Here is a 21,897-nt window from a genome sequence, read left to right as displayed (position 1 = left end):
ATTCTTCACACTTTTGATAATTTATCATAATTAGAATAAGGTCTGACCTTGGACAAGTCTCTTATGCATAAAATGTCATTTGTTTTTCCACCCCAGTAGATTCGTTCTCTTTCCTTGGCCACATCTACATCTTCGTCTGAGATGGGAGGCTTTGGGCCGTCTTGTGTCCTGCCAGTGGAAAAATAACAAGTTAGCAAACCAACATCTGGTCAATCTATGTGTCAGTAACATCACATTTTAGATTGTGTTATCTGGAAAGAAAAATTACAATTTCCCTGCATTTCAATACGTGTGTAAATTATTCAAGTACATCTGGCAAACTTGGCATCTGATTCAATGATGCACTCACCACTTATCCAGGAAGAAGTGATACTGGAAGAGAATGTTCAGGATGAAATACACAAATCCTTCAATGGCCATGAAGACCAGGTTCTTCCCAATAAAGTCCCAGTTATATGGTTCTGGACTGTAGTCCTCACCTGAGGAAACATATCAGCATGACACATCTGTGAATCCTGCTTCCACATTTAGTGTTGTTTGTTTTTCATTGACAACCTTTAATGAGTTTTTACAGTCTATTTAATATTTAACACACTGAAATACATAAAGATCAGAGACACATAATTAATATTTCAAGACTGTCCTCCTTAAGAAACAACCACACAGTTCTTTCGCAGCTAATTCTGACCCAGTTAGGTATTAAAGTTAAGCGACCTCTAGTGGTCGTATAAATAACAACAATCTGGGGTCTCAAAGAAGGGACGTAGATTACATGGCATTAGTTTTTATCGTTCGATATAACAGCAGACTTTGGTACGCGAGACCACTGTTCACTTCCTGTTTCCAACCACAAGTCAGGACAGTTCTTTAATTAGACGTTTACTGTTGCCATGACGATGAAGGTTACGTAGTCTTTAAGGAACTCGTTGAATTTAAATCAGTTTAACGAAACCATAATCTTTTCCTGGGTTGTTCATCAACAGTGGAAAGTCTGTTGTTGGATTTGGTCCACGGGCGGTTTTGTAGAGCGTGTTACAGCTCTGCAGCTGGCTGAGGCCTTAATGGCAAATGTACGCTGTCAGATTTCTGACGCAACCTTCATTCAAAGTGTTGAGATGGTGTCCGACAGTCGGATACTTTATCTCGTACGACCGTTTGCTTGCTCGACTGTGACGGATGTTTTGTGTGTGTTGCAGTTACCAAAGCGAGCGTAGATGTCAGTCACAGCCTGGTTCATGGCCATGTCGATGAGACCTCGGCCCAGGCAGTAGTGAGGGAAGACGAGCAGCACCGTCTTTAACAGCTGGTTGATCCTGTACAGACCCTGGGCAGAAACACAACACGCACAAAAGTGAGTGCGAGATGGAAGAGACGGATGGATGAAAGGATTTAGATAAACAGGGACCCTGAGCTTACTGTGGTGCCCTCAAAAAGGTCCAGGATGAAGGTGATGGCGCTGCTGTTGATGCCGATGAAGAGGTTGATGCACGACAGAGAGACGTAGGCTGTGCTGGGGACACTGAAGATGTAGGACATGGGGTACATCATGGGTGTCACAGACCAGCTGAGAGAAAGAGAGCAACAAAAGAATCAGTGAAGCACAGGGAAAGTTTGATGTTTTTCACCAGTAACTTAGTATTAAGAAAATACAAAAAAAAAAACATTAATAAAAAAAAAAGCTGATTGACAAAAGCTGATACAAAATGTGAATTCAAAATGTGTCAGTCACTATAAAGTTGACAAAGCTAATGAAGATATGAAGCAATAAAAAACACGGTACAGTGTGGAACACAGTCACACAGGCATGACTGCATATGAAGTGTACAATTATAGATCTAATAGTATTTAATAATATATTCCTTTGCTGATACTTTGACTGCACAAACAGCTGACTCAGCTTGTCTCTGGCCAGCTGAGCCAGCTCAGTAAACTTAACCCACATGAGAGTAACAACGATCTGGTGATGACAGAAGCTCACATTCAGGCAGGATGATGAAAAATATCCACTGAGCGAGGCGTTTAAAAATCTATCCATACTGTGTGTTGATTTGGATGAAAGCAAAAACCGTACAGAAATCCATACAGCTACTGAACTGATCATTGTGGGATCAGTAAGAAAAATAAACAGTTATGTAATGAAATTACAAAATAAAAGTAACTTTAATCTGTTAAAGTAACTGAGAAAAAAAAAAGTGTAATGAAATTAGCTTCTAGTTTCTTAGTTCTTCAATATGTTGGTGATTACAAAGGAGCTACAACATCATAAGTATTGTAGTAAGTTATATTACTTTGATGAAGTCAGTGAAATAGTTACATTACTTATTATATGTTTAACAGGGTAACTGGTAATCTTATTATTTATTACATTTCAAAAGTAACCTCACCAACACTGATCCAATATTTATTTTTTTAATCTGCCAGGTGTGTTATCAATTCAGCTGCAGGAAACACATTTGTACTGAAAACTGGATCAATTTAAAAGTCATTATAACTATTTTCACAAAGTCCAGCTGTGGCTGTGATATGTTGATTTCGGGTTTTTTGTGTTTCATAAACTTGAGAAAAGATTGAAGCCTACCCATAAAGCATAAGCAGAGCAATCAGTGGTTCGAGGTTGGCTGGTGAGGTGTAGCACTTCTTATCAAAGAAGATGAAAATCTGCACCACCATCGCTGCACTGATGGAGTAATTGACCTGGAGAACACAGAAAACACCAGTGTCTGCAGGAGCTATTATTACATCATACTGGCACTGGCAGTGACACACTCTCAGAAGGTAACGGTGCTACCGTACCATGTCCCACAGGAAGTTGGCCATCCAGTACACCAGCGGACTGACGCCACTGACAAACTGCAGGTGTTTGGCCTGAGTGACCCTCTCCTGGATGAGATAGAGGACGAAGCTGGCCGGGACGAAGGACATGGCGAAGATGACACAGATGGCCACCACAGCATCTACTGATGTGTTCAGACTGAGGGGAGGACAGAGAGATGGATGAGCTGCTACAAGCTAATGTCACAGAAGGTTACTCCACATGGGTCACACCTGGGAAAAGTTTCAGAGCTTCAGATATAAGGGGATAACGACTATCTGGCTGGTGGTGACTCACACAGTGATCTCAGAGAGCTGCTCCTTGGTGAGGTTCAGAGGGTGGTTGATGGCAGTGATGCCGTATTCATCCAGGTTCGCGCTTCTGGGCAGGTTTGCACGGAGGATGGCGTTGTTGGCCACGTTCATGAAGGATACCATGGCATGCCAGCCCTTATTGTTATACCACACCTGGGAAAAGCAGTGGATGCTGAACTTTGACAAGTGTTGATTTATGATGGCAACAACAGGCTTGTATCTATGAACTACAGCCTTTACTGGGTTTGTGAAAGAAAAAAACGTATTGTGGATCAATAAGTTAAGAGACTGCTCCTGTTGCGTGCGAACGATGTGCAGCACCGTGACGTGCACGGAGCAGGAAGGGAGGTATAACCCGAATGAGTCAGCGTTACACATTTTGTCGCCGGATCATCATCAGTTCCTGAGTTACACACGTTTTTGTGAGTCCTGGTTTGTGTACATGGAGATTTCTCTGTGGACTTGGGCCAGAGGAACCATATTTTGTGTCAAACAGAGATCCTTAAAATGCTTCAGGAAGTCTACGGCAATGAAGCAATGAGCAGGTGATGTGTTTTGAGGGACATTCGTATTTTTGAGGCAGAACGTCACTGTCCAAAACTGAAAAAAGGTGCGTCAGGTCAGGCGCTCAACCAGGTGTTTTTTTTTTTTTTACATTCATGAGGGCTGTAAACTGTGAATTCGTCCCCCGGGGTCAGACTTTCAACACCAAGTTCAACTGTGATGTTCTGACGTGTCTGAGGAAAAACCTTCAGTGCAAGTGACCTGAACTGTGGCGCAAGAGCAGTTGGGTTCTCCAACATGACAACACGCCCACTCAGCGCATTGGAAACGCACAAGTTTATTGCCCACAACAACACAGTCGTTGTTTACCACCACCCCTACTCACTGGATTCAACTCCCTGCTGCTTCTTTCCGTTCCCCAATACTTTATGACAAACTTTAATGTGTACATATTGCTCAAGTTTCAGGTGCGTAAAACATCACCGACGCACCCGGATCACTGCTCACAAAAGCATGTGTAACTCAGGTGCTGATTTTGATTAAGGAATGAAACTTGGAGTACTTACTCACGAAGGGTACAGCTCCTCTGTACTCCGTGCACGTCACGATGCTACGCTCCGTTCACGTGCAACAGAAGTAGTCTCTGAACTTATTGATCCATGGTCATATAACACAAGGCGAGCTGATCACACAGAGATCCAACCATGAGTGTTACTGGACTGACCTTGACATTGTTATGAGTCTCCATGGACCTGAGGAACGTCCCTATGTCATTCAGTGTTTGTTTGGAGTATTTACCCTGGTAATAAAAAAAAAAAAAAAAAAAACCCCACAAAAGAGTAAGGTGGTGAATGCAGGAACAGAGATAATAGTAAACAAACAGACACTCACACTCACACACACACACACACACACACACACACACACACACACACACACACACACACACACACACACACATCTTAAAAGCCTTACCCCAGTAACATTGAGCAGGCGTCCCAACTGAACTGCCACATCCTGGATGGTCTTTGGATCCAGCTCTAAAACAGGGAGCTGTCCTCCCACTGATATCCCTCCATACCTGGACACCCCAGAGAAAAACCTTCTGATATCTATAAAACTCTTCTGCAACTCCACCTGCTGTACATCAAAACTGTACTACCTATTATAACCACTAGAGGGAGAACTGGACCACTACACATCCTTCCAGGAAAAATAATGTACTTCAAAATGCCTGTAAAATATCACTACTTGAACATAAATGTAACCTTTCAATGGATCAGTTGGATGCCAATTACCTTTGTTCATTCACCCAGTATTTGCTTTTCAAGCTGGAAAGAAATCACAAACCCACAAAAGATTATATATTATTTCTCATACAGGAACACATTACAATTTAAAAAGTTTTTAAACATCACCAATAGGATCACAACATGTTGAAATGGTTTTAAATGAACAGTACTGTACTATATTGTTGTTTGATATCTTATGTTTAGATCAATGCAGAACTCTGAATCTATAATAAATGGATGCTATTATGTTCTATAATATTAAGTACAGTAATCTAATGCATCTTATGTCAGTTTGCATATATATACAGTTTTTTAACAATTAACTTTTGAGAAGATTCCAGTACCTGGTTCTGATGAGGGTGGGGTAGGTCTTCACCAGATAGTCAGAGATGTTCCTGCCTGTCAGGTCCATGAGAACATCGCCTGTTGACTGGATCCTCTGAAGAACAAAGCAGCACAGGTGTATATTTTAAATTCGACACTTATTAGCTGTGATGGAGAAGTGGAAGTGATTCTTCTTTATTTGTGTGCTTGAAGAGGATGATGTTGTGTTTGTGTCTTGTCATGTTTAATATCAGTTACCCGACCTACCTGTGGAGGTGGCAGACCTCCAGCTCCTGCAGGACACACAGGGAGCATGGTGAGCTTCCTGTTGGTGCTGCACTGACACTCTGGAGATGGTGTGAGGGAGCTCCACTCTGGGCCGGCCAGCGAGTCGATCAGGGAAGGGTTAACCAAGGGCATCTCCCACTCTGTGGTGATGTTGTTACATGGGAAATCTCTGCCGGTGGGAGAAATAAACCCAAGATGTCAGACAAGCAGCGCAGCAGACAGTGTGGAGAGAGAAATAGATCTATAACTGAGAAGATTTCTTACTCTAAAGGTTCATCCACCATGCAGCGAGTCCCAAAGCCAGGCCGGTCCAGCAACACCTCCGCAAAGTATCTCATTGGAGCATCCGTTGGACGCTCATTACTGCAGTGGACAAATTAAGCAAATACAGTCACAAAAATAAAAACAAATTTGGTTAATTTGCCCAAATTTTATTAAGAAACATTTTAGTCATTTGAGCAAAAATCGTTTTTTTGGTCTCATACTGATCTCATTGAAGAGGTAAATCTCCTCAAAGACAAGCTGTTGCCCACCTGAAGAAGGTGTACTGTCGTCCGTATATCCAGGGGCTGAGGGTCAGACTAGGATACTCTCCAAAAGGTGGAACGATGAGAGTGAACGTCAGCGCCAGGAAAACAAAACTGGCTGGCAGCAAAATCTACCAGAGACAGACACAGAACTGCAATTAAAAAAAAGCTAAATCTTTGAGACGTTGCCTCGGTGGGACTAAAAATGTGCAGATTACTTGCTGTTTCATTTGCAAAAACCTGGAGATGTTATTATAAAAAATATGACCTGAAGTTCAAATACGAAATGCTCCAGTGTTTATTTGAAGGTTACCTGGGCAATGAAGTCTTTGTAGGAACGTGTTGCATGATGCAGCCTCTTGATCAGCAAGGCAAAGAACTGTTTGATGGTCAAACAGAGGCCTCTAACCTGGTACGATCCCCTGCCAGCACTGCCGTCTGAGCTATCACATGGGCCCTGGCCATTGGACTCTGCAACAAGAGCTCAGGTCAAGTTGGCACAGCCTAAAGCTTGCTCCAGTAATGGCCAAGTCTAATTGGAAAAGGAAGCCAGCTACCCAAGCGTGTTTAGTCTTCTGTGTGCAGTGTTCAAAAAGCATCAGCCAGCAGCAATCTTCAAGTGTTTCAGGGATACAGTCATCATTTGGACTTTTACCAATGTAAAAAAATATATATATATTTATGATCAACATACAAGTTGGTCACAAGCTCTCTGCATAACACTGTTGTCTGGAAAAACACCTTTAACCAAAGTGTATTCTCAGGAAGAGATCAAAAATGTTTTAAAATAACAGTTTGTAGTCTCATATCCTGAGAAATACTTGCCCAAAGTTAGATAAGAAAAATTTGGTAGCAATCTCTTGTCCATGTAGTAAATACAAGTTTCAAACAGATGCTGGTTAGCTTAGCACAAAGACTGAAAGCAGGGGCCAACAGCAAGCATGGCGCTTCTTCTTCTTCTTCTTCTATTAGCATTTTGTTTGGCGGCTGCAGTGAAAATGGTTTTCCTACAACAGCAGCAGTTGTCCAGAGCTGTCAGCTGAAAGCCACTGTCACCTTTTAGTGGTTCCATATCAACAGCCACCCTGTTGAATCCACAGAAACTAGCACGAGAAATCTGCTGGAATGATTTATTATCTGAGAGAGTTCAAGAACAAACGTGAATGACATGACACACATGATCAGGGGTAGACTGAGAAAAAGAGGACAACAAGAACGACCACGACAACAGAACGACACACCAAGACTCAAAATAAATCAACAGGACGAGAAAAGGAGGAAAATCCAACTAAAACTGCTGCTGTTTTGTTATTTACTTTACCTGTAATACATTTCCTGTTGGTTGCATTCCCATCTCCAGTGACCTTTAGGAAGATCTAAAAGAAAATAAATCATTTTATTGTTAGCAAAGACTAAAAGAAGCTCTTTATGAACAAAACCTCATGAAATAGATCCTGATTGTACAAATTGCTGTTTTGCTGTCTAAATTATTTTTGTCCCGAGACCACAATGTTATTTTGAAATGCTAATTAGGCTACTTTCTGAAAAGAAAGTCCAAACAGTTGCATGAAACTTTCTTTTGTTTTTCCACACACCTCCTCCAGTGACGTGTCGGACACACCGAAGCTGCTGAGGCCGATGTCCACCAGGGTTTCCTCCAGCTCCCTGAAGAGGCTGGCATACGTTCTAGGCTCGAAGTTGCGGCTGGGCAGCAGAAAGGTGAGCTCCTGACCGATAGCCTCGATGAGACGAGCCTCCGGCACGTGATGATGAACCAAGGCTGTGATCGTCTCGATGTTACCTGGAGATGAGGGGAAGAAATTAATTTAATCTTATCTTCAACTTTAATCCCTGCGACTTGTGTTATTTGTCGTTTTACTTTTTCTCCTATTGAGTTTGCACACTCCATACATTTCCACATGCAACATGCACTCAGTTGGCAGATATCCTATTTTCTTTGCTGCATCGTGTTACTATTAATGTTGGTGCTGCAACTCATCTATTAAAGCTTATTCTCACATAACCTTAAGAACTCCAGTTACACCGAAAGCCCAGGAGGGGCAGTGAATGAACTGATTGTAAATTTAATCGTCATATTTATTGAGGACATCTCCATGTCCTATTGACTTTTAATAATGAGCATACAGTGGCTGTGGGTACAGTGAATACAGGGTGTTTCTAGGTGTGTTGACAGCAGGTACTGTACAGTAAGTAGAAAAACTACAATCCAGTGCTAAGGAACAAAGAGACAAAGATGACAAAGAGATTATGTCCTATTGTGTTAATCTTTTTAAAGATGGAAAGACTAAAAGCAGGTTCAACAAACTGATCTCTGAGGTTAACACTCGTACAGTGTTTGAACTGATGGTGACCTTACCCTCCATCTGTCTGTCCGGTGCCTGGCTCTCCTCCTGGTTCTCTTTAAACTTTGAACACTTTGAGCATTTACAGGAGCAATCTTCTGTGCAGTCACAGCTCGCCTGCAGGACAACACGATACCAGAAGGACATTTTTACTTTAACAATATAGCTAATAGTTACATCGATTTTCTTCCCCCTCAGTCTCACAGGAGACTTGCGCACAAAAAACAAGGAGAAAGGTGAAACCACAGTATTAGTCTGATGTTAAAAGTGTAATCTAGTCTTTACCATTTCCCTTTCAAAGCTACAACTCTGTACCATTTAAACACGGATATATACAAACACACACGGTTCCATTTTTATTAGTTCCCACCTTGGGCGTATCGTGTTTAATCCTGCGGACGAGAGTGAGGTAGAAGCCAGCACCGAAACAGTTCTTGAGGAAGATGGGGGACCCGCAGCAGTAGAGGCGGCCCTGCGAGATGATGGCCACCCGGTCACTCAGCAGGTCGGCCTCGTCCATGTGGTGGGTGGACATGATCACCGTGCGACCTGCACAGCGAGGGATGATGAAGGGACGCAGAGAGAAAGAAAAAGATGTTTGATGTTTCTGATTCAGGACAAACTTTTCTCTATTACAACGTAGCTTTATAAAGATCAAAGCGTTACTGTTCTGCTGTGAAATGATAAGGCAGATAGGCAGATTAATTGTGAATATACAAATATATTCCATATACTTATGTGTATACCTGACTTTGTATGGTGCTGATCGACTTTCCCTTTAGTCTACATAACTATACTCAATAATACTATTACTGTGCAACTTGTCCACATTATGATTGTGGAAAGGTGGCAGCAGCCGCTGAAAATGTAACTAATAGAGGTTGGTATCATCTGCCATGAGGCTGTCCTGTATGCAGACTCTGTGCTATAGTTTAGTATCCTCAGGGCAGCGAAAAATACAGAAACTGTTGAGAGGTAGAAGAGAGATTTTAATTTTTGAAAGGTGGTGTGTCTGCTCCAGAAGTCCCACTGGACCTGACTCTCTCAGAGGCTTTTGAAATTTGGTCTTGGTCCCCTGATGGCAGGTTAACGAGGGGGATGCACTTTGGTCATTTTGCTAAACAAGGAGGATGGCGTCCCCCTTCATCCCCTCTCAAACCGCCGCCTGGGTTTACTGAAAGAACTGACACACTCGCCGTCAGTAGTGACATAAATGCTGCAGTGATTTGTGCTCGGCTCTTCCCTGAATTATGTGTGACGTGACCAGACAAACCTGTCAGAATTGTTTATACTCTGGCCTCTGCATGTCATTTAATCCAGCATTACAAACTACGCTGTCACAGGATCTCTGATTGGCTCAGATCAGGTAATATTCAACATAATCCATTATATGAAGGCTTTTGTACTGATAATGCTATGATGTCATGAACCTTACTTGCCACTAAGCTACCTCGCATATAATACCATATTAATGGTTGGTTATTAATGAGGTGCTCATAACAAAATTCAAGGTATCATAAATACAAATACTGCAACTACATGACGATGACAGTGAAACTTAATGTAAGTCAACTACAGAAATATAAAACTGGGATTTGTACTGTATATTTACATTGTAGGAATTGTTTTGTTGTTTTGTATATCTTAATATTAATGCAGTATTGCTATCACTGTAAAAGTTTAAAAAGCGAGGGAAAGTGTTACCTGGACGGTATTTGAGCAGCAGGTCCCAAATAGAGCGTCTGGAGTAGGGGTCCACCCCAGAAGTGGGCTCATCCAGGATCACCACTTTGGCTCCACCAACAAAAGCCAAAGCGACTGACAACTTCCTCTGCATGCCCCCTGCATTACAACACCATTATGTACTGATGGTGCACATATCAGTGTGTGTAACAGTGAGCATTAATGAGTTTGTGCGTACGACTCTTTTCCCAACAGACCTGAGAGGTTCTGGGTCAGCTCGTCTCTCTTGTGAGGAAGACCCAGATCCTGCAGCATGTTCTCCACCTCTTCCTCAGCCTCGGCTATCGGACGGCCTTTCAGCAGCGAGTAGAAGAGGATGTGCTCTGCTACGGTCATACTGAGCAGGGACAGGAGAAAGACGAAGAAACAATAATGCAGTTACAGCTATTTATTTCTGTTTATTCATTATATTGTTTTAATATTCTCAGTTATGAGGTAATATATAGTGTTAAAAATATACTTATTTGAGTTATTTTTGAGTATTTTTAATACATTACATCATCTAATTAATCTTTTTTAATAGTTTTGATCTATAGTGTAGGGGGTTACATACTGGTGAAAAAGGATGTTGTGCTGAGGGCACATCCCCAGAGACTGACGGATGGTGTCCATGTCTGTGCGGATGTCTTTGCCATAAATGGTTGCTGTCCCCGAGGTGGGCGGAAACATGCCGGTCAAGATGGACCTGGGAGAGACAGAGACAGAAATACAGATGTGCAGAGAGAAGAAGACAGATGTTTTAGACTCAGGGTTCCCACCAAGTCAAATGTCGAATTCACTGACTTTTTCCTGACTTCCACAAACTAGAAAGTTGAAATTCAAGGATTAATAATAACCAGAAAAACGTGCTGCAGTTGTGCTGAGCAGACAAGAAACAGTGACATTTCTGTTAAAAACGGGCTGACCCTCCAGTGCGCACTGATATTGAAAGAAATTAAATAAATGTGTTAATACTGGTTTCAGAGACAAAGAAGTTACCTAACAATAACAGTAATTAGCTCACAACCTAATAAACTACATTTTCAATTTCTGTCAGTGACCACTAATGCTACCAAACATACACACTAGTTAACTAACTCTACAGCTGCATACATGGAAATATTACATTTTGATAAATAAATGGAAACTAAAATCTAAACATGCAAACAAATTTCCCTGATATTCCATGACTTGGCCCAAAACATTCTCAAATTTGAGTTTCTCTGTCTGGAAAAGAGTTTTTAAAAATTCCTTGAAATACCCTGAAATTCCATGAAATTCCCTGACCTGTGGGAACCCTGTAAATGATTTCCTACACATTCAGCATTCAGTGTATGAACATGTGTATGTACAGAATCTGTGTGTCGTACATGGTGGTGGTCTTTCCAGCCCCGTTCTGGCCCAGAAAGGCAGTAATCTGACTCTCGTAGAAGTTGATGCTGAGGCCGTCGACGGCCGGTGTGGCGCTGCTGCCGAACACCTTGACAAGGTCCTGGATACAGACACCCTTCATGAGATCAGCCGGCTCAGCCTCGAAGAATGACTGCTCTGTATGCCGCAAAGACAAACACATTTCTGTTACTAATTTGTCAGGAATCAGAGGATATAATCATATCTCCTTTAACCAGGAAACAACTATTTTATTTCAGTCCCTAAATGTCTGTAAAAGATGCCAAACAAACATGAGATCAAGCGATCGGAATGCCATAAAGTGTAAAAAACAACGTTTCCATCACTTATTAAGCTAAGCATGAAACTGAGAGGCTTACTGTGTCCGTTCATATATGACAGCAATTGCAAACATACACACAAGGCCATTGAGTTCCCACACAATGAATATTGACTGGGAGATAGGGAGTAAATGAGGGAAGTGAACACTAATCCCTTACTGAGATCAGCTGTTTGCTTGGAGAAATATGACATGATTACATAATTAATTGTGTGTCAACGTATGCTGTAATACTGTAGTTCTTTGGTAATAGAAAGTAGCAGAGATAATGATAGATGTAAAACTGTTAAATATATTGAAGTGCATCTACTCCAGGAAGTTATAATGTATTGAAAGCACGTCGGTTATGAGTTTAGCAAACTGCATCTCTCTTTGTAAGACAAGCAGCTTTGTACAGAAATCCTAATGAAAATCAAAATGAGCATCCATTATACCGTCCTTCTCCTGGTTCTTCTCTGTCTCAGCCTGGTTCTCCTTCCTCTCACGCTGATCCTGGTGCTCACATGACGGTGTGTTCTCCACAGTTGTGGGTTTCTCCAGATTTTGGTCGTCCTCCTCCTCTTTTTTCGGCTCCTCTCCCTGCCCGTTGTTTGCCAGGTTGTCAAAGCCTTTTTTATCCAACCCTACAGAAAATGGGGGCTTATATTAGTATATGTAGATAGAAAATTCCCAATCCAATCCAATCCAGTCCAATCCAGTGTTATTTTAGACATATCAGTTTAAAATTAATCTTTCCTAATGCAAAGTTAATGAATAGGGAACGAGTGTTCGGGTAGTTGACTTGTTTAATTCATTTCAGGCTGGAGACCTTTGCCCCCAAAATCACCCTCAATGTCATGCAAAAATGCCAAAAGAAATTCTAACAAATGAGCAAATAGGGAAACTACCAGTGTACCTGAAGCTGGAGCCACACTGTTGAGCCAATAACAGGGCAGGAAAGGGAAGTAAAATGGACGACCAATTCCATACTGCCCTGTAACGAGAAGAAATAAAAAATATGAGCACATTTGTTTTAAGTGCAATAGTTGAAAACATACCTTTCATTTCTCTCTGACACACTGACCGGGGAAGACATTGTCCAAGTACCAGGCCACGACAGCGTAGAGCACAGTGTCCAGGCCCATCATGCAGATGGAGGTGAGGAAGGAGAACTCGTCGCCCTCCAGTGGGCTGGTCTGGATGTTGTCCCACTGCAGACCCAGACCCTGCTCCTCGTACCGGGACAGATACTCGGTCCCGAAGCCAAACGCCACTTGGGACAGCAGACTCTGGGTGAGGAGGCAAAGGGAAAATCATCTACGGGTTTGATTCTTCAAGTTCCATCAATATTACTGAGTTCACTGCACTACAAATGTACTGTCTGTTAATTAAGCAATGATTGGTATAATCTGAAAATCTGTTTCATATCCTGTGCTTCAATTGGGCCGGTACTTACCAGTCCACAGTACCATGACTTCTACATTTTACTCTTTGGTGTACCGTTACTTTTTTGATGCACACCAGCACTTTATGTGCACGTATTCTTTTCGGCTCTTTCTATATTAAGCTATTTAGGCAGTTCATAGCTGTTTCAAATTAAAAGCTGTTGTTTCAAATTAAAAGCTCCAGCCATATCGTGGGTTTTGACAGAGTCTTGTACCTCAAATAGCTGAGATTGTTTTCCCCTTCAGTAAATCTAGTTTCCAAGTTTTCCGATAAATCCTGCTCTTTTACTAAAACTGAATAACTTAGTCCTGCGTAGCATGCTCTCAGTCGGAGACACCCACCACCAGGATCTTCATATCTTTGGTGATGCGGTCTTGCCAGGCGAAGCAGAAGATGTGCGGAAGGTAAAGGGTGAAGTAAACGATACCACAGCAGGCTGCTGCCAGGTTAGCCTGGTTGAAGAAGACGCTGAAGAGGAAGCATTGCATGATGGTAGCCGTAGTAAAGGTAAGCAGAAAGAGGAAGAGGATGAGGGGGTTGCTGTAGTTCAACACTCCCCCTTCCTGCAGACAGGAAAGAAACACACACGGTGATGTTTTCATGTGCAGTACACATCTGCATTAAAATACCAAACAGATGTCTGTATATAAATATTTAAATGATTTTGGTTCAAATGTTTAAAAGTGACCTGGACAGAGTTTTACTGAAAATGTGTTTGGTTATATTTACATGTAGACAACATAAGACATGTTATATTTTGTATCTGCATCTTTTATAACACTTAAATTGACAGAACTATGCTCGTCCAGTATAAACAAGCAGGTCAAAATGTACAGTATCCACATGCATTTGCCTATTATTTGAACTTTTGTGAAATTTTTGGATGTTGTAAATAACTCTAAAGAAATTGTAGCCAGCTGTCCAAAGTAAAAAAAAAAATAAAAATAAAACAAAAGCGGAATTTTTACAATAAATTAGGATGTTTTCATGTTTAATGTTTTACATAAAGCTTCCTCCAGAGGTCACAACAGCCCATTTTACAATACTAACGTGTCAGCTGGACAACAAGACTTGCTGACAACATGAAGGAACTAGTGACTGAGGTAGGAGCATTAATCATTGACCAGCCCAGTCCTGCAAAGCCATTGACATAATTCCCATGATGTCATGGTATTCACAGGTCTTTCATTAATTATTAATAGTGTTGGTTTGCACTCGGTGAAATACTGTTACTGATTAATTATTTCAAGGCAAAAGAGTGTAATGATTTACACTATAATAAAGGCAGATTATATATTACTCTAACTGTCAATAAATTGAATGGTGGTGGAAATCAGAAATGTCCTGTTATGTGGTGAAGAAAAGTCTATATATAATATGTAGGAGCTCCAACATTTATGTACTATTTATAGATTGAATTATCCATTCTTTATGTGCCTAAATATAAAGAACAAGGATGAGACAAAGAAAATAATTTCAGTGAGTTTTTCCTCACCATGATGATGATGGTGAGGAGAGCTGTGCTTATGCCCATCATGATGAAATTGTCAATAAACCAAGTGGACCAAATGACGCCGTTGGTGACCCCCGTAGCTTTCAGGGTCTCCTTCAAGCGGAGCTCCTTCTCCAGGACGATACTCTTTACTATCATGGAGACGGAGTAGACCCAGGCCAGTACCATGAAGATGGGGAAACAGCGGCTCAGCGTCAGCATGAAGCTGGACGGACGAGAGAGACAGAGGACACGCAGGATGAAAGAGAAGCAGTCCTGATTAATGAATGGAACCAGAATTGTGTGATTCTCACATATTTTAAGGTTCATTAACAAAACAAGAAGTGTAACACAAATTCATGACTTTACCTTGAAAATCAAAAGCTAAAAGAAAGCAAACCATGAGCTCTGCTACATGGCTGTTAAATGTGTTTAAACTTGTGTTTCCACTCACAGATCATCCACATAACAGGGGTACGGCATCTGCTGTAGGTAAACACCCAGCGGCCACTCCTTCCCTGTCTGAGCCTTGATGATGCCGTGCTCGATTAAGTCCTGAAGGTAAGCAAAGCCACCCCAAACATAGCGGAGGTCATCCATCGGATCAGCTCGGGGGCCCGGGTCCCAATACCTGAGCAATACACACATATTCAGTCTCTAAGTCTGACATCATTATACTAAAGACATCATTTCCACCAGGGTTTGATTCTGACCTGTCTTTGACCTTGTTGGTGCGCTCCACTGCATCAATATCCATACGTATCTTGAACATTACATGAGGCGGAACATTGGTGGACCAAGAGTACATATTTACAAAGACGAGGCCGGCCCAGAACTTGCTGTCCTCCATCAGGTCCAAGGCCCGATAAGTGACAGCATCCTCGTCAGGCAGAGGAACAAATTTATCCAGGATCACACACTGAGAAAAGGAAAGATGACCGAGAGACAGACAGACATGTGGTTAGACAGACCTGTAGGAGGCTCACCAAACTGCATTTCAGGTGCTGTCTGTTTAAAAGTTTACAAAATGAGTTTCATTATTCCTGCATTACAGGAGTTTACCGCTGAGGATTATTTACTTTCAGTTTTACTTTTCCATTACTGTATCCATACAGGTAGTCTGGAAGTCAAGATCACCTTGAACGCAAACATTTCCCTGTTAACATAAAAATAACGACAATGCTAGCATACTGATGTTAAGCAGATGTAGTGGTTCCCAGATTCTGCGTCTTAGTTTAACACATTAGCATGCTAACCTCTGCTAAGTAGATCTAAAAGCAAAGTAAAGCTGAGGCTGTTGTTAATGTCATTTGTATGACATATATATGATCATAAACTCAAGAGTACGTTCAAGTTTGGACATGACGATTGCACCGGGTGGTGGTGCAGTGGTTATGTCATCTCACAGCAAGAAGGTTGTGGGTTTGAACCTTAGCTGGGGCGGAGGCCTCTCTGTGTGGAGTTTATGTTCTCCCTGTGCTTGCGTGGGTTCTCTCTTCTTCCTCCCACCATCCAAAAACATGATGTTAGGTTAACTGGTGATTCTAAAAATTGCCCGTAGGTTTGAATGAGAGCATGCAAGTCTGTTTCTGTCTGTCCCGAGTGTACCCTGCCTTCGCCCAAAAGGCAGCTGGAATAGGTTCCAGCCAACCCGTGACCCCGTTCAGAATATTGTGGGTACAGATGATGGACTGCACCGGGTGAAATGTCAGTGGATCACCAAGTGATTGCACTTCATCCTGAGGTGAATATAAATGTCTGTACAGCATTTCCTAGTAACACATCCAACAAAACATTTCGCAAAGGCCAAAAAAGTAAACTTCAAGGTGCTGCTGAAATAAAAAAAAATTTAAAAAAGTCATGAGAAGTCAAAAGGATAAATCAATGGAAACCATGAATCTCTTTACAAAATCGTGTGCGCATCCATTCAGTGGATGAAAGATGCTGATCTGCTGGCTCTAGCAAAAAATCTGACATTTACAAAAGTCATTTTGGATTTATCCTTTAAGAAGCACATATATCAAAGTTTCACATCAAACAGTTTCATACTTCAGTCTGAACAAAGATTTCTGAATGACAGACCAACACTGCCATCCTTTGAGCTAGCATATAGTTTAAAAGGTGAAAAGCCCAGCGATACCAGTGTTGACCCGAGTCATGGTGATCCTCACACATTTTCAGGGGCCATTTGAAAAGCCTGTCTGATGCAGCCATTCACTGTAGGCTAATGCAAATAGGGAGTGCCTTGATCCAGTCACTCCAAAACAGCTATTTACCCCTGACAGTACACACACACCCTCCAAAACACAAAACACAAATACACACCATTAGCCATTCAAACACAGATATGCATCCAAAATACATGCATGCGTGCATTAACACAATGCACACTAAACATGTCCAACAAATGATTCACATCTAAAAGGCCATTCCTTAATTCGCGCGAGCATTCACCTTCTAACACTGCGGCCCCGCTGGGTGGTGGGATACGCTTGCATGCCACCAACGTGAGCCAGGCAGCCATCAAGCCCACGGTCATTGTTGTCTCTCTATAAAAGACGGTGGGCAGAGTGACAGCTGTATCTAATCGGCCTCAATCGTTCCCACTCTCCCTGTCACACTCAAGTGCTGTAAGCTTCAACTCGGACAAAAACAAAGAGCAGCAACCATCCACCCGGCTGTGCCCCCCAGGTACCCCCCGTGTCACCCCCTGGCGCGACTGGCCTCTCATCCCGATTAGCCTCCGCAGGGAAAGGGGCAATTTGAACTTTGTTTCAAACACACTTGCCCCCACTCAAATGTGGAGGGCCCTCACAAGAGATGGTATGTGATGTTTTGTTTTGTTTTTTTTCCTTAACCCTCCCCTAAATCAGCAGTAAACAAAAGAGCTTCGACAGCTAGTGTGTTGCTCTGTCTCATGCCCACCTGGGTGGATTTCCATGTCTCTGGACAGGGGGACAAATTACAGAGCCCAAAAGACGGTTTATCTAAATGCTCACGTCACGTCAAGAGCGGCACTGAGCACAGACTGTTTGGGTAACCAGGGATGGAAATCAACCAGTGACAGGACCTGTGCTTAACTGGATTATTTCCTGAATAGGCCTGTCCTCGAACTTAACAGTTCAGGTCACATGAAACGGCAAGACAGTCCACATTCTTACTGTCAGAGTCCAAAAGGGAGTAAAAGGTAAAAAGTTTGCAAAGATGATCCTGACACTTTATATTCATCTGGAAATGTGGAGCCCCCTTTTGACTAGTCAGTATGATTCCACACACTGATAAACATCTCTCAAAATGTAGTCAGTGGTATTTGGGAGGTAGTTTAGCTTCCTACAAAAGGAAAGAAGAGCTAAAAGAACAGATGTCACACTCACATCTCCATACTGGTTGAGCATCCGAATGACGCTGTCAGTAAGGTTGAAGATGTCTCGCCAGTCGAAATTGGGCAAGTCGTCTGGACGCTCCTCCGGTGGGCCGTTGTACAGGAAGTTGAGGATGTGTTCGGAGGAGAACGGCGCCATCTCGAGACTCCTGTCAATGAAATCCATCACCGACGGATTGCAGATGGTGTCCTGAAACAAAAGGAAGTCGGGTAATGATGCTTATTTATCCAGTTGTTGTTTTTTCATTAAGTGCAGAGACACCGGGAGGAACACAATAAACATGACACAACAAGTAAGACAAAAAAAAAAGAAAAGACAATGAATGAAATACTATAGTGAAGAAAATGTAGTGTAACATGATGAGGACAATTTGAAAGGGACAAAAAAACTAACAAACAATGCTTCTATCAAGGAAGAGGAAGAGAATAATACGTGAGAAAAAAGGACAGTTAGAGAGAGGGATAAATAGAAAAGGGAAAGAGATGGCATATTGTGGAAAGATAAGCATCTATATTCAAGCAGGAAATTCCTGAGAGCTCAGAAAAATTAGTGCAGAAAAAGACCAGGATAAAATAACAACAACATCATTAATCATCTCATTCAAACAGACAATTGTTGGGCATTGGATGTCAGCTGAATGGCAACAATGAGGTAGATCTTTATCATACAAATCTCATGTGTCACAGACTCTATTTTTTCTATTTGTGAATGTAATTTCCCCCAAAAAGTTCAAGTTAAGTCCGCTTAGTTTAAGTAATTTACATTCAGTCGTCTTATTAAGGAGGTTGTCCATGGAATTGAGTCTTTTGTTCATTTATTTTGTAGTTCTATCATGTTAAAAGAATCCAAACCCCTGACATGGATGCATTCAGTCACACAATATTTTTGTCCTACCCGGATCATCTTGACTTGGACTCCTTCTTGGAAAAAAGTCCAGATCTGAGGAGCCACTTCCTCCCAGGCCTTCCCCATCGTCCTCAGCCTCTCCAGCTCCTCAAATGTTGTGTTTGCCTGCAGGGGAGATGGAAATGTGTGTGTCAGTGGTTGGTGCTTCAAAATTGGAAATGCTGGACATTATTCTTAAAAACACAAACACAACTACTCTCAATGATGCACATATTGCACATATTGTAAGTCGCTTCGGATAAAAGCGTCAGCAAAATGAAATGTAATGTAATGTAATATTTGGGTGGAAAACAGGCAAACGTAGTGATTTTGGACACGAACATGTTGGGGAAAACACCGAATCCACACGTGTGTACACAACATTCAGGCTCTCAAATACACACACTGTCACAGATCTCCCTAATCTCCTGCTACATACCATTCCCACATTAAACTCTCTGTGAAAACAGGCTTTGCTAAGACAACACACACATTCTCACACAAAGAATTCCCGCGGGCTCGTACAGATAACCAGCAACTGTGCAACAAACGCACTCGGGGGCCAAATCGACAAATATTTACTGCACGCTTATCGTTAAAATCCCTCGATGTGTGTGTGTGGGTACAGTGTTTTGTGTGGCACACACCCAAGGCTGGCCATTTCAGCAATCAGTCATGTGCAGTGGGGGATGAAAGCACTCAAGAGTACACCCAATTAAACGCCTTCCTCTTGTGTGTGTCTGATTTTGGGTGACAATGGGGACAATGGAGCCGGGGTGACAATGGAGGCCGTTGGTGACAACTGGCTGAATGCATTCAGCCTGCCCAGTGAATCCCAGTCAGGTTCCCACAAGTGAGCGCTTCCTCATTCCATGAGGCAATTTAAAGCAGCAGGCGAAGGGAGAGGAGAGGAGAACCGGGGGATTCCTGAAGGTGAGTTCGTCAAAGGGAGGAGTTGAAGGATCTTAGAGCGACGGTGTTCTGTACGTATGCAGGCGGATAAATACGAATAATGCTGCAACGTAGTGATACTCTGCTCCACAAGTATTGAAGAAACCCCTGTGAAGCCCTGAAACATAACCACGATGCATCTTACCCTTTATGTAAGGGGTACTCAGTCCTGTTGATAGTCCTATCATCACTCAGCATGGAGTCGATGTATGTAGACTTGGTTTGAGGTTACAAGAACATTTATGCTGTACAGTTATTTGTGATCTTCATACTTGTGATTTGTTTTGGTGGTTGTGCTTCAAAATCAAAACATCCCAATTTGAATTCAAGTTATATTAAAGAACTTCTGCAGAACAAAGTAAAAGCCAAGTGATGGCAGGACACAGGAAAGACCTCCATAGCTCAACATTACGCAAGAGCAGTCACATGAAGCGTGAAAACATACGTTTAAACGCACTTTGAGTTTCTCCTGAAATACACTGATGCATGAAGGGTTGACAGCATGACAACAAAGAGCTTTACAGAAGCTATGTTTTTAGTCCTGGAAAGTAATGGATTAACCCCCTGGTTAGAACTTTCTTAGTGCAATTAAGATCCCAATCTGAGGAAAGAGGAAAACAAAGAGGTCATTAAAGGTCAGGAAGGAGGAAACACAAGTGTGTGTCTCTGTGTGTGTGTGATCGCATGTCTTTAAGGGAAGACTTTGGCGCTTGCATAACAGTGTGAAAAGCCATGGCGCCAGTAGTCACCACATCCGATCAGGCTTGTGTTCGTCAATTGCGACTAAGCCATCCATGACTGCTGCTCCCCCTCAACAGGGCTTTGACCAACACGTATCTACATCTAGATACAAAGGGCTGGACATGACATGAGGAAAGCTGATCCCCTTTTGGGGTAAAGTGCATTGTTCACTGCAGTAGACCTGTCCGCTCCGAAGAAAAACAAAGATATGGATGTCATGGACTAACAACAAAAATTAGAAAGGTCGTCATCTGTGATTTCACCTTTAGTTGATTTTATTTTGAGATATTTTTAGTGGCGGGCCTTTCTGTGTGGAGTTTGCATGTTCTCGCTGTGCCTGCGTGGGTTCTCTCTTCTTCCTCCCACCATACAAAAAACATACATCTCAGGTTAATTGGTGATTCTACAAAAATGCCCTTCGGTGTGGATGGTCTTTGTTTCTGTCTCTGTGTGTTGGCCCTGTGATGGTCTGGTGACCTGTCCAGGGTGTATCCTGCCTTCGCCCAAAAGTGAGCTGGGATAGGCTCCAGCTCCCCCGTGATCCTGTACAGGATAAAGCGGGTATAAATAAAGGATGGATGGATATTTTTAGTGTCTCCTCCCATTTGTGTTTCTTTCGGGCCATTGCTTGTCTTTACTTGTGACCGTGCTAACTGCCCAGTTACCTATTCCACTGTATATTCAAATTAAGCCCAGAATACAAAAAATAAATCCATCACTTCTTGTCTGTTCTAAGACTTTTCCCAAAGGCTCCTACCAGGCATCAAGTACATCAAGTCAAGCTTCAGTTGACTGGTTATATCGATCAACAATTGAACGTAACTGGCATATTTCAAAGCTGTTAAGTGTATGTGACAGGATTAGTAAACCATGTTTTATAATGCTGCTTACATTTCGTATGATCTGCCTGACAGCTGGCGAGTCGGGGGCGTACAGGATCCGTCCCATCAGCATGGGCTTCACAGAGTTCCACACAACACTGGTGACAGGGTTGGACTCCAGCTCTTTCATCAGATCATTGCAGAAAGGAGCTGGGGAGAAAGATTGTGTGTTATATGATACTGCTGTTGCAATTTTAAACCTATTTACATATAAATGAATGTCCTTTATATTCAAGCTCTTGCTAAATGAGTTCACATGACACT

General features: G+C 42.2%; 1 protein-coding gene across 1 annotated transcript in view; it reads right to left on the bottom strand.

Annotated features, from left to right (window-relative positions):
- abca4a (ATP-binding cassette, sub-family A (ABC1), member 4a) overlaps positions 1-21,897 on the bottom strand; it is a 37,211-nt gene that overhangs the window by 3,396 nt on the left and 11,918 nt on the right. The window contains exons 9-42 of the mRNA XM_069151387.1: positions 21,644-21,783; positions 19,070-19,186; positions 18,167-18,364; positions 15,506-15,711; positions 15,247-15,423; positions 14,796-15,018; positions 13,642-13,863; positions 12,939-13,143; positions 12,763-12,848; positions 12,310-12,514; positions 11,517-11,694; positions 10,721-10,852; positions 10,365-10,504; positions 10,129-10,266; positions 8,795-8,973; positions 8,439-8,541; positions 7,657-7,862; positions 7,383-7,437; positions 7,118-7,198; positions 6,375-6,532; positions 6,068-6,192; positions 5,799-5,897; positions 5,514-5,703; positions 5,267-5,361; positions 4,929-4,961; positions 4,606-4,711; positions 4,355-4,429; positions 3,110-3,279; positions 2,794-2,971; positions 2,579-2,694; positions 1,417-1,564; positions 1,201-1,324; positions 350-479; positions 48-168 (exon numbers count right to left, since the gene is read on the bottom strand). Of these exons, the coding sequence (XP_069007488.1) occupies positions 48-168; positions 350-479; positions 1,201-1,324; positions 1,417-1,564; positions 2,579-2,694; positions 2,794-2,971; positions 3,110-3,279; positions 4,355-4,429; positions 4,606-4,711; positions 4,929-4,961; positions 5,267-5,361; positions 5,514-5,703; positions 5,799-5,897; positions 6,068-6,192; positions 6,375-6,532; positions 7,118-7,198; positions 7,383-7,437; positions 7,657-7,862; positions 8,439-8,541; positions 8,795-8,973; positions 10,129-10,266; positions 10,365-10,504; positions 10,721-10,852; positions 11,517-11,694; positions 12,310-12,514; positions 12,763-12,848; positions 12,939-13,143; positions 13,642-13,863; positions 14,796-15,018; positions 15,247-15,423; positions 15,506-15,711; positions 18,167-18,364; positions 19,070-19,186; positions 21,644-21,783 (4,859 nt within the window). The remainder of the gene's footprint in view (positions 1-47; positions 169-349; positions 480-1,200; positions 1,325-1,416; positions 1,565-2,578; positions 2,695-2,793; positions 2,972-3,109; positions 3,280-4,354; positions 4,430-4,605; positions 4,712-4,928; positions 4,962-5,266; positions 5,362-5,513; positions 5,704-5,798; positions 5,898-6,067; positions 6,193-6,374; positions 6,533-7,117; positions 7,199-7,382; positions 7,438-7,656; positions 7,863-8,438; positions 8,542-8,794; positions 8,974-10,128; positions 10,267-10,364; positions 10,505-10,720; positions 10,853-11,516; positions 11,695-12,309; positions 12,515-12,762; positions 12,849-12,938; positions 13,144-13,641; positions 13,864-14,795; positions 15,019-15,246; positions 15,424-15,505; positions 15,712-18,166; positions 18,365-19,069; positions 19,187-21,643; positions 21,784-21,897) is intronic.

The sequence above is a fragment of the Embiotoca jacksoni genome, unplaced genomic scaffold, assembly GCF_022577435.1.
Source record: "Embiotoca jacksoni isolate LCO1_2020_lvr unplaced genomic scaffold, fEmbJac1.0.p SCAF_17, whole genome shotgun sequence".
Taxonomy (NCBI): Eukaryota; Metazoa; Chordata; class Actinopteri; family Embiotocidae; genus Embiotoca; species Embiotoca jacksoni.
Note: the sequence above shows the minus strand (reverse complement) of the source record. Positions and strands in the feature narration are given on the sequence as shown.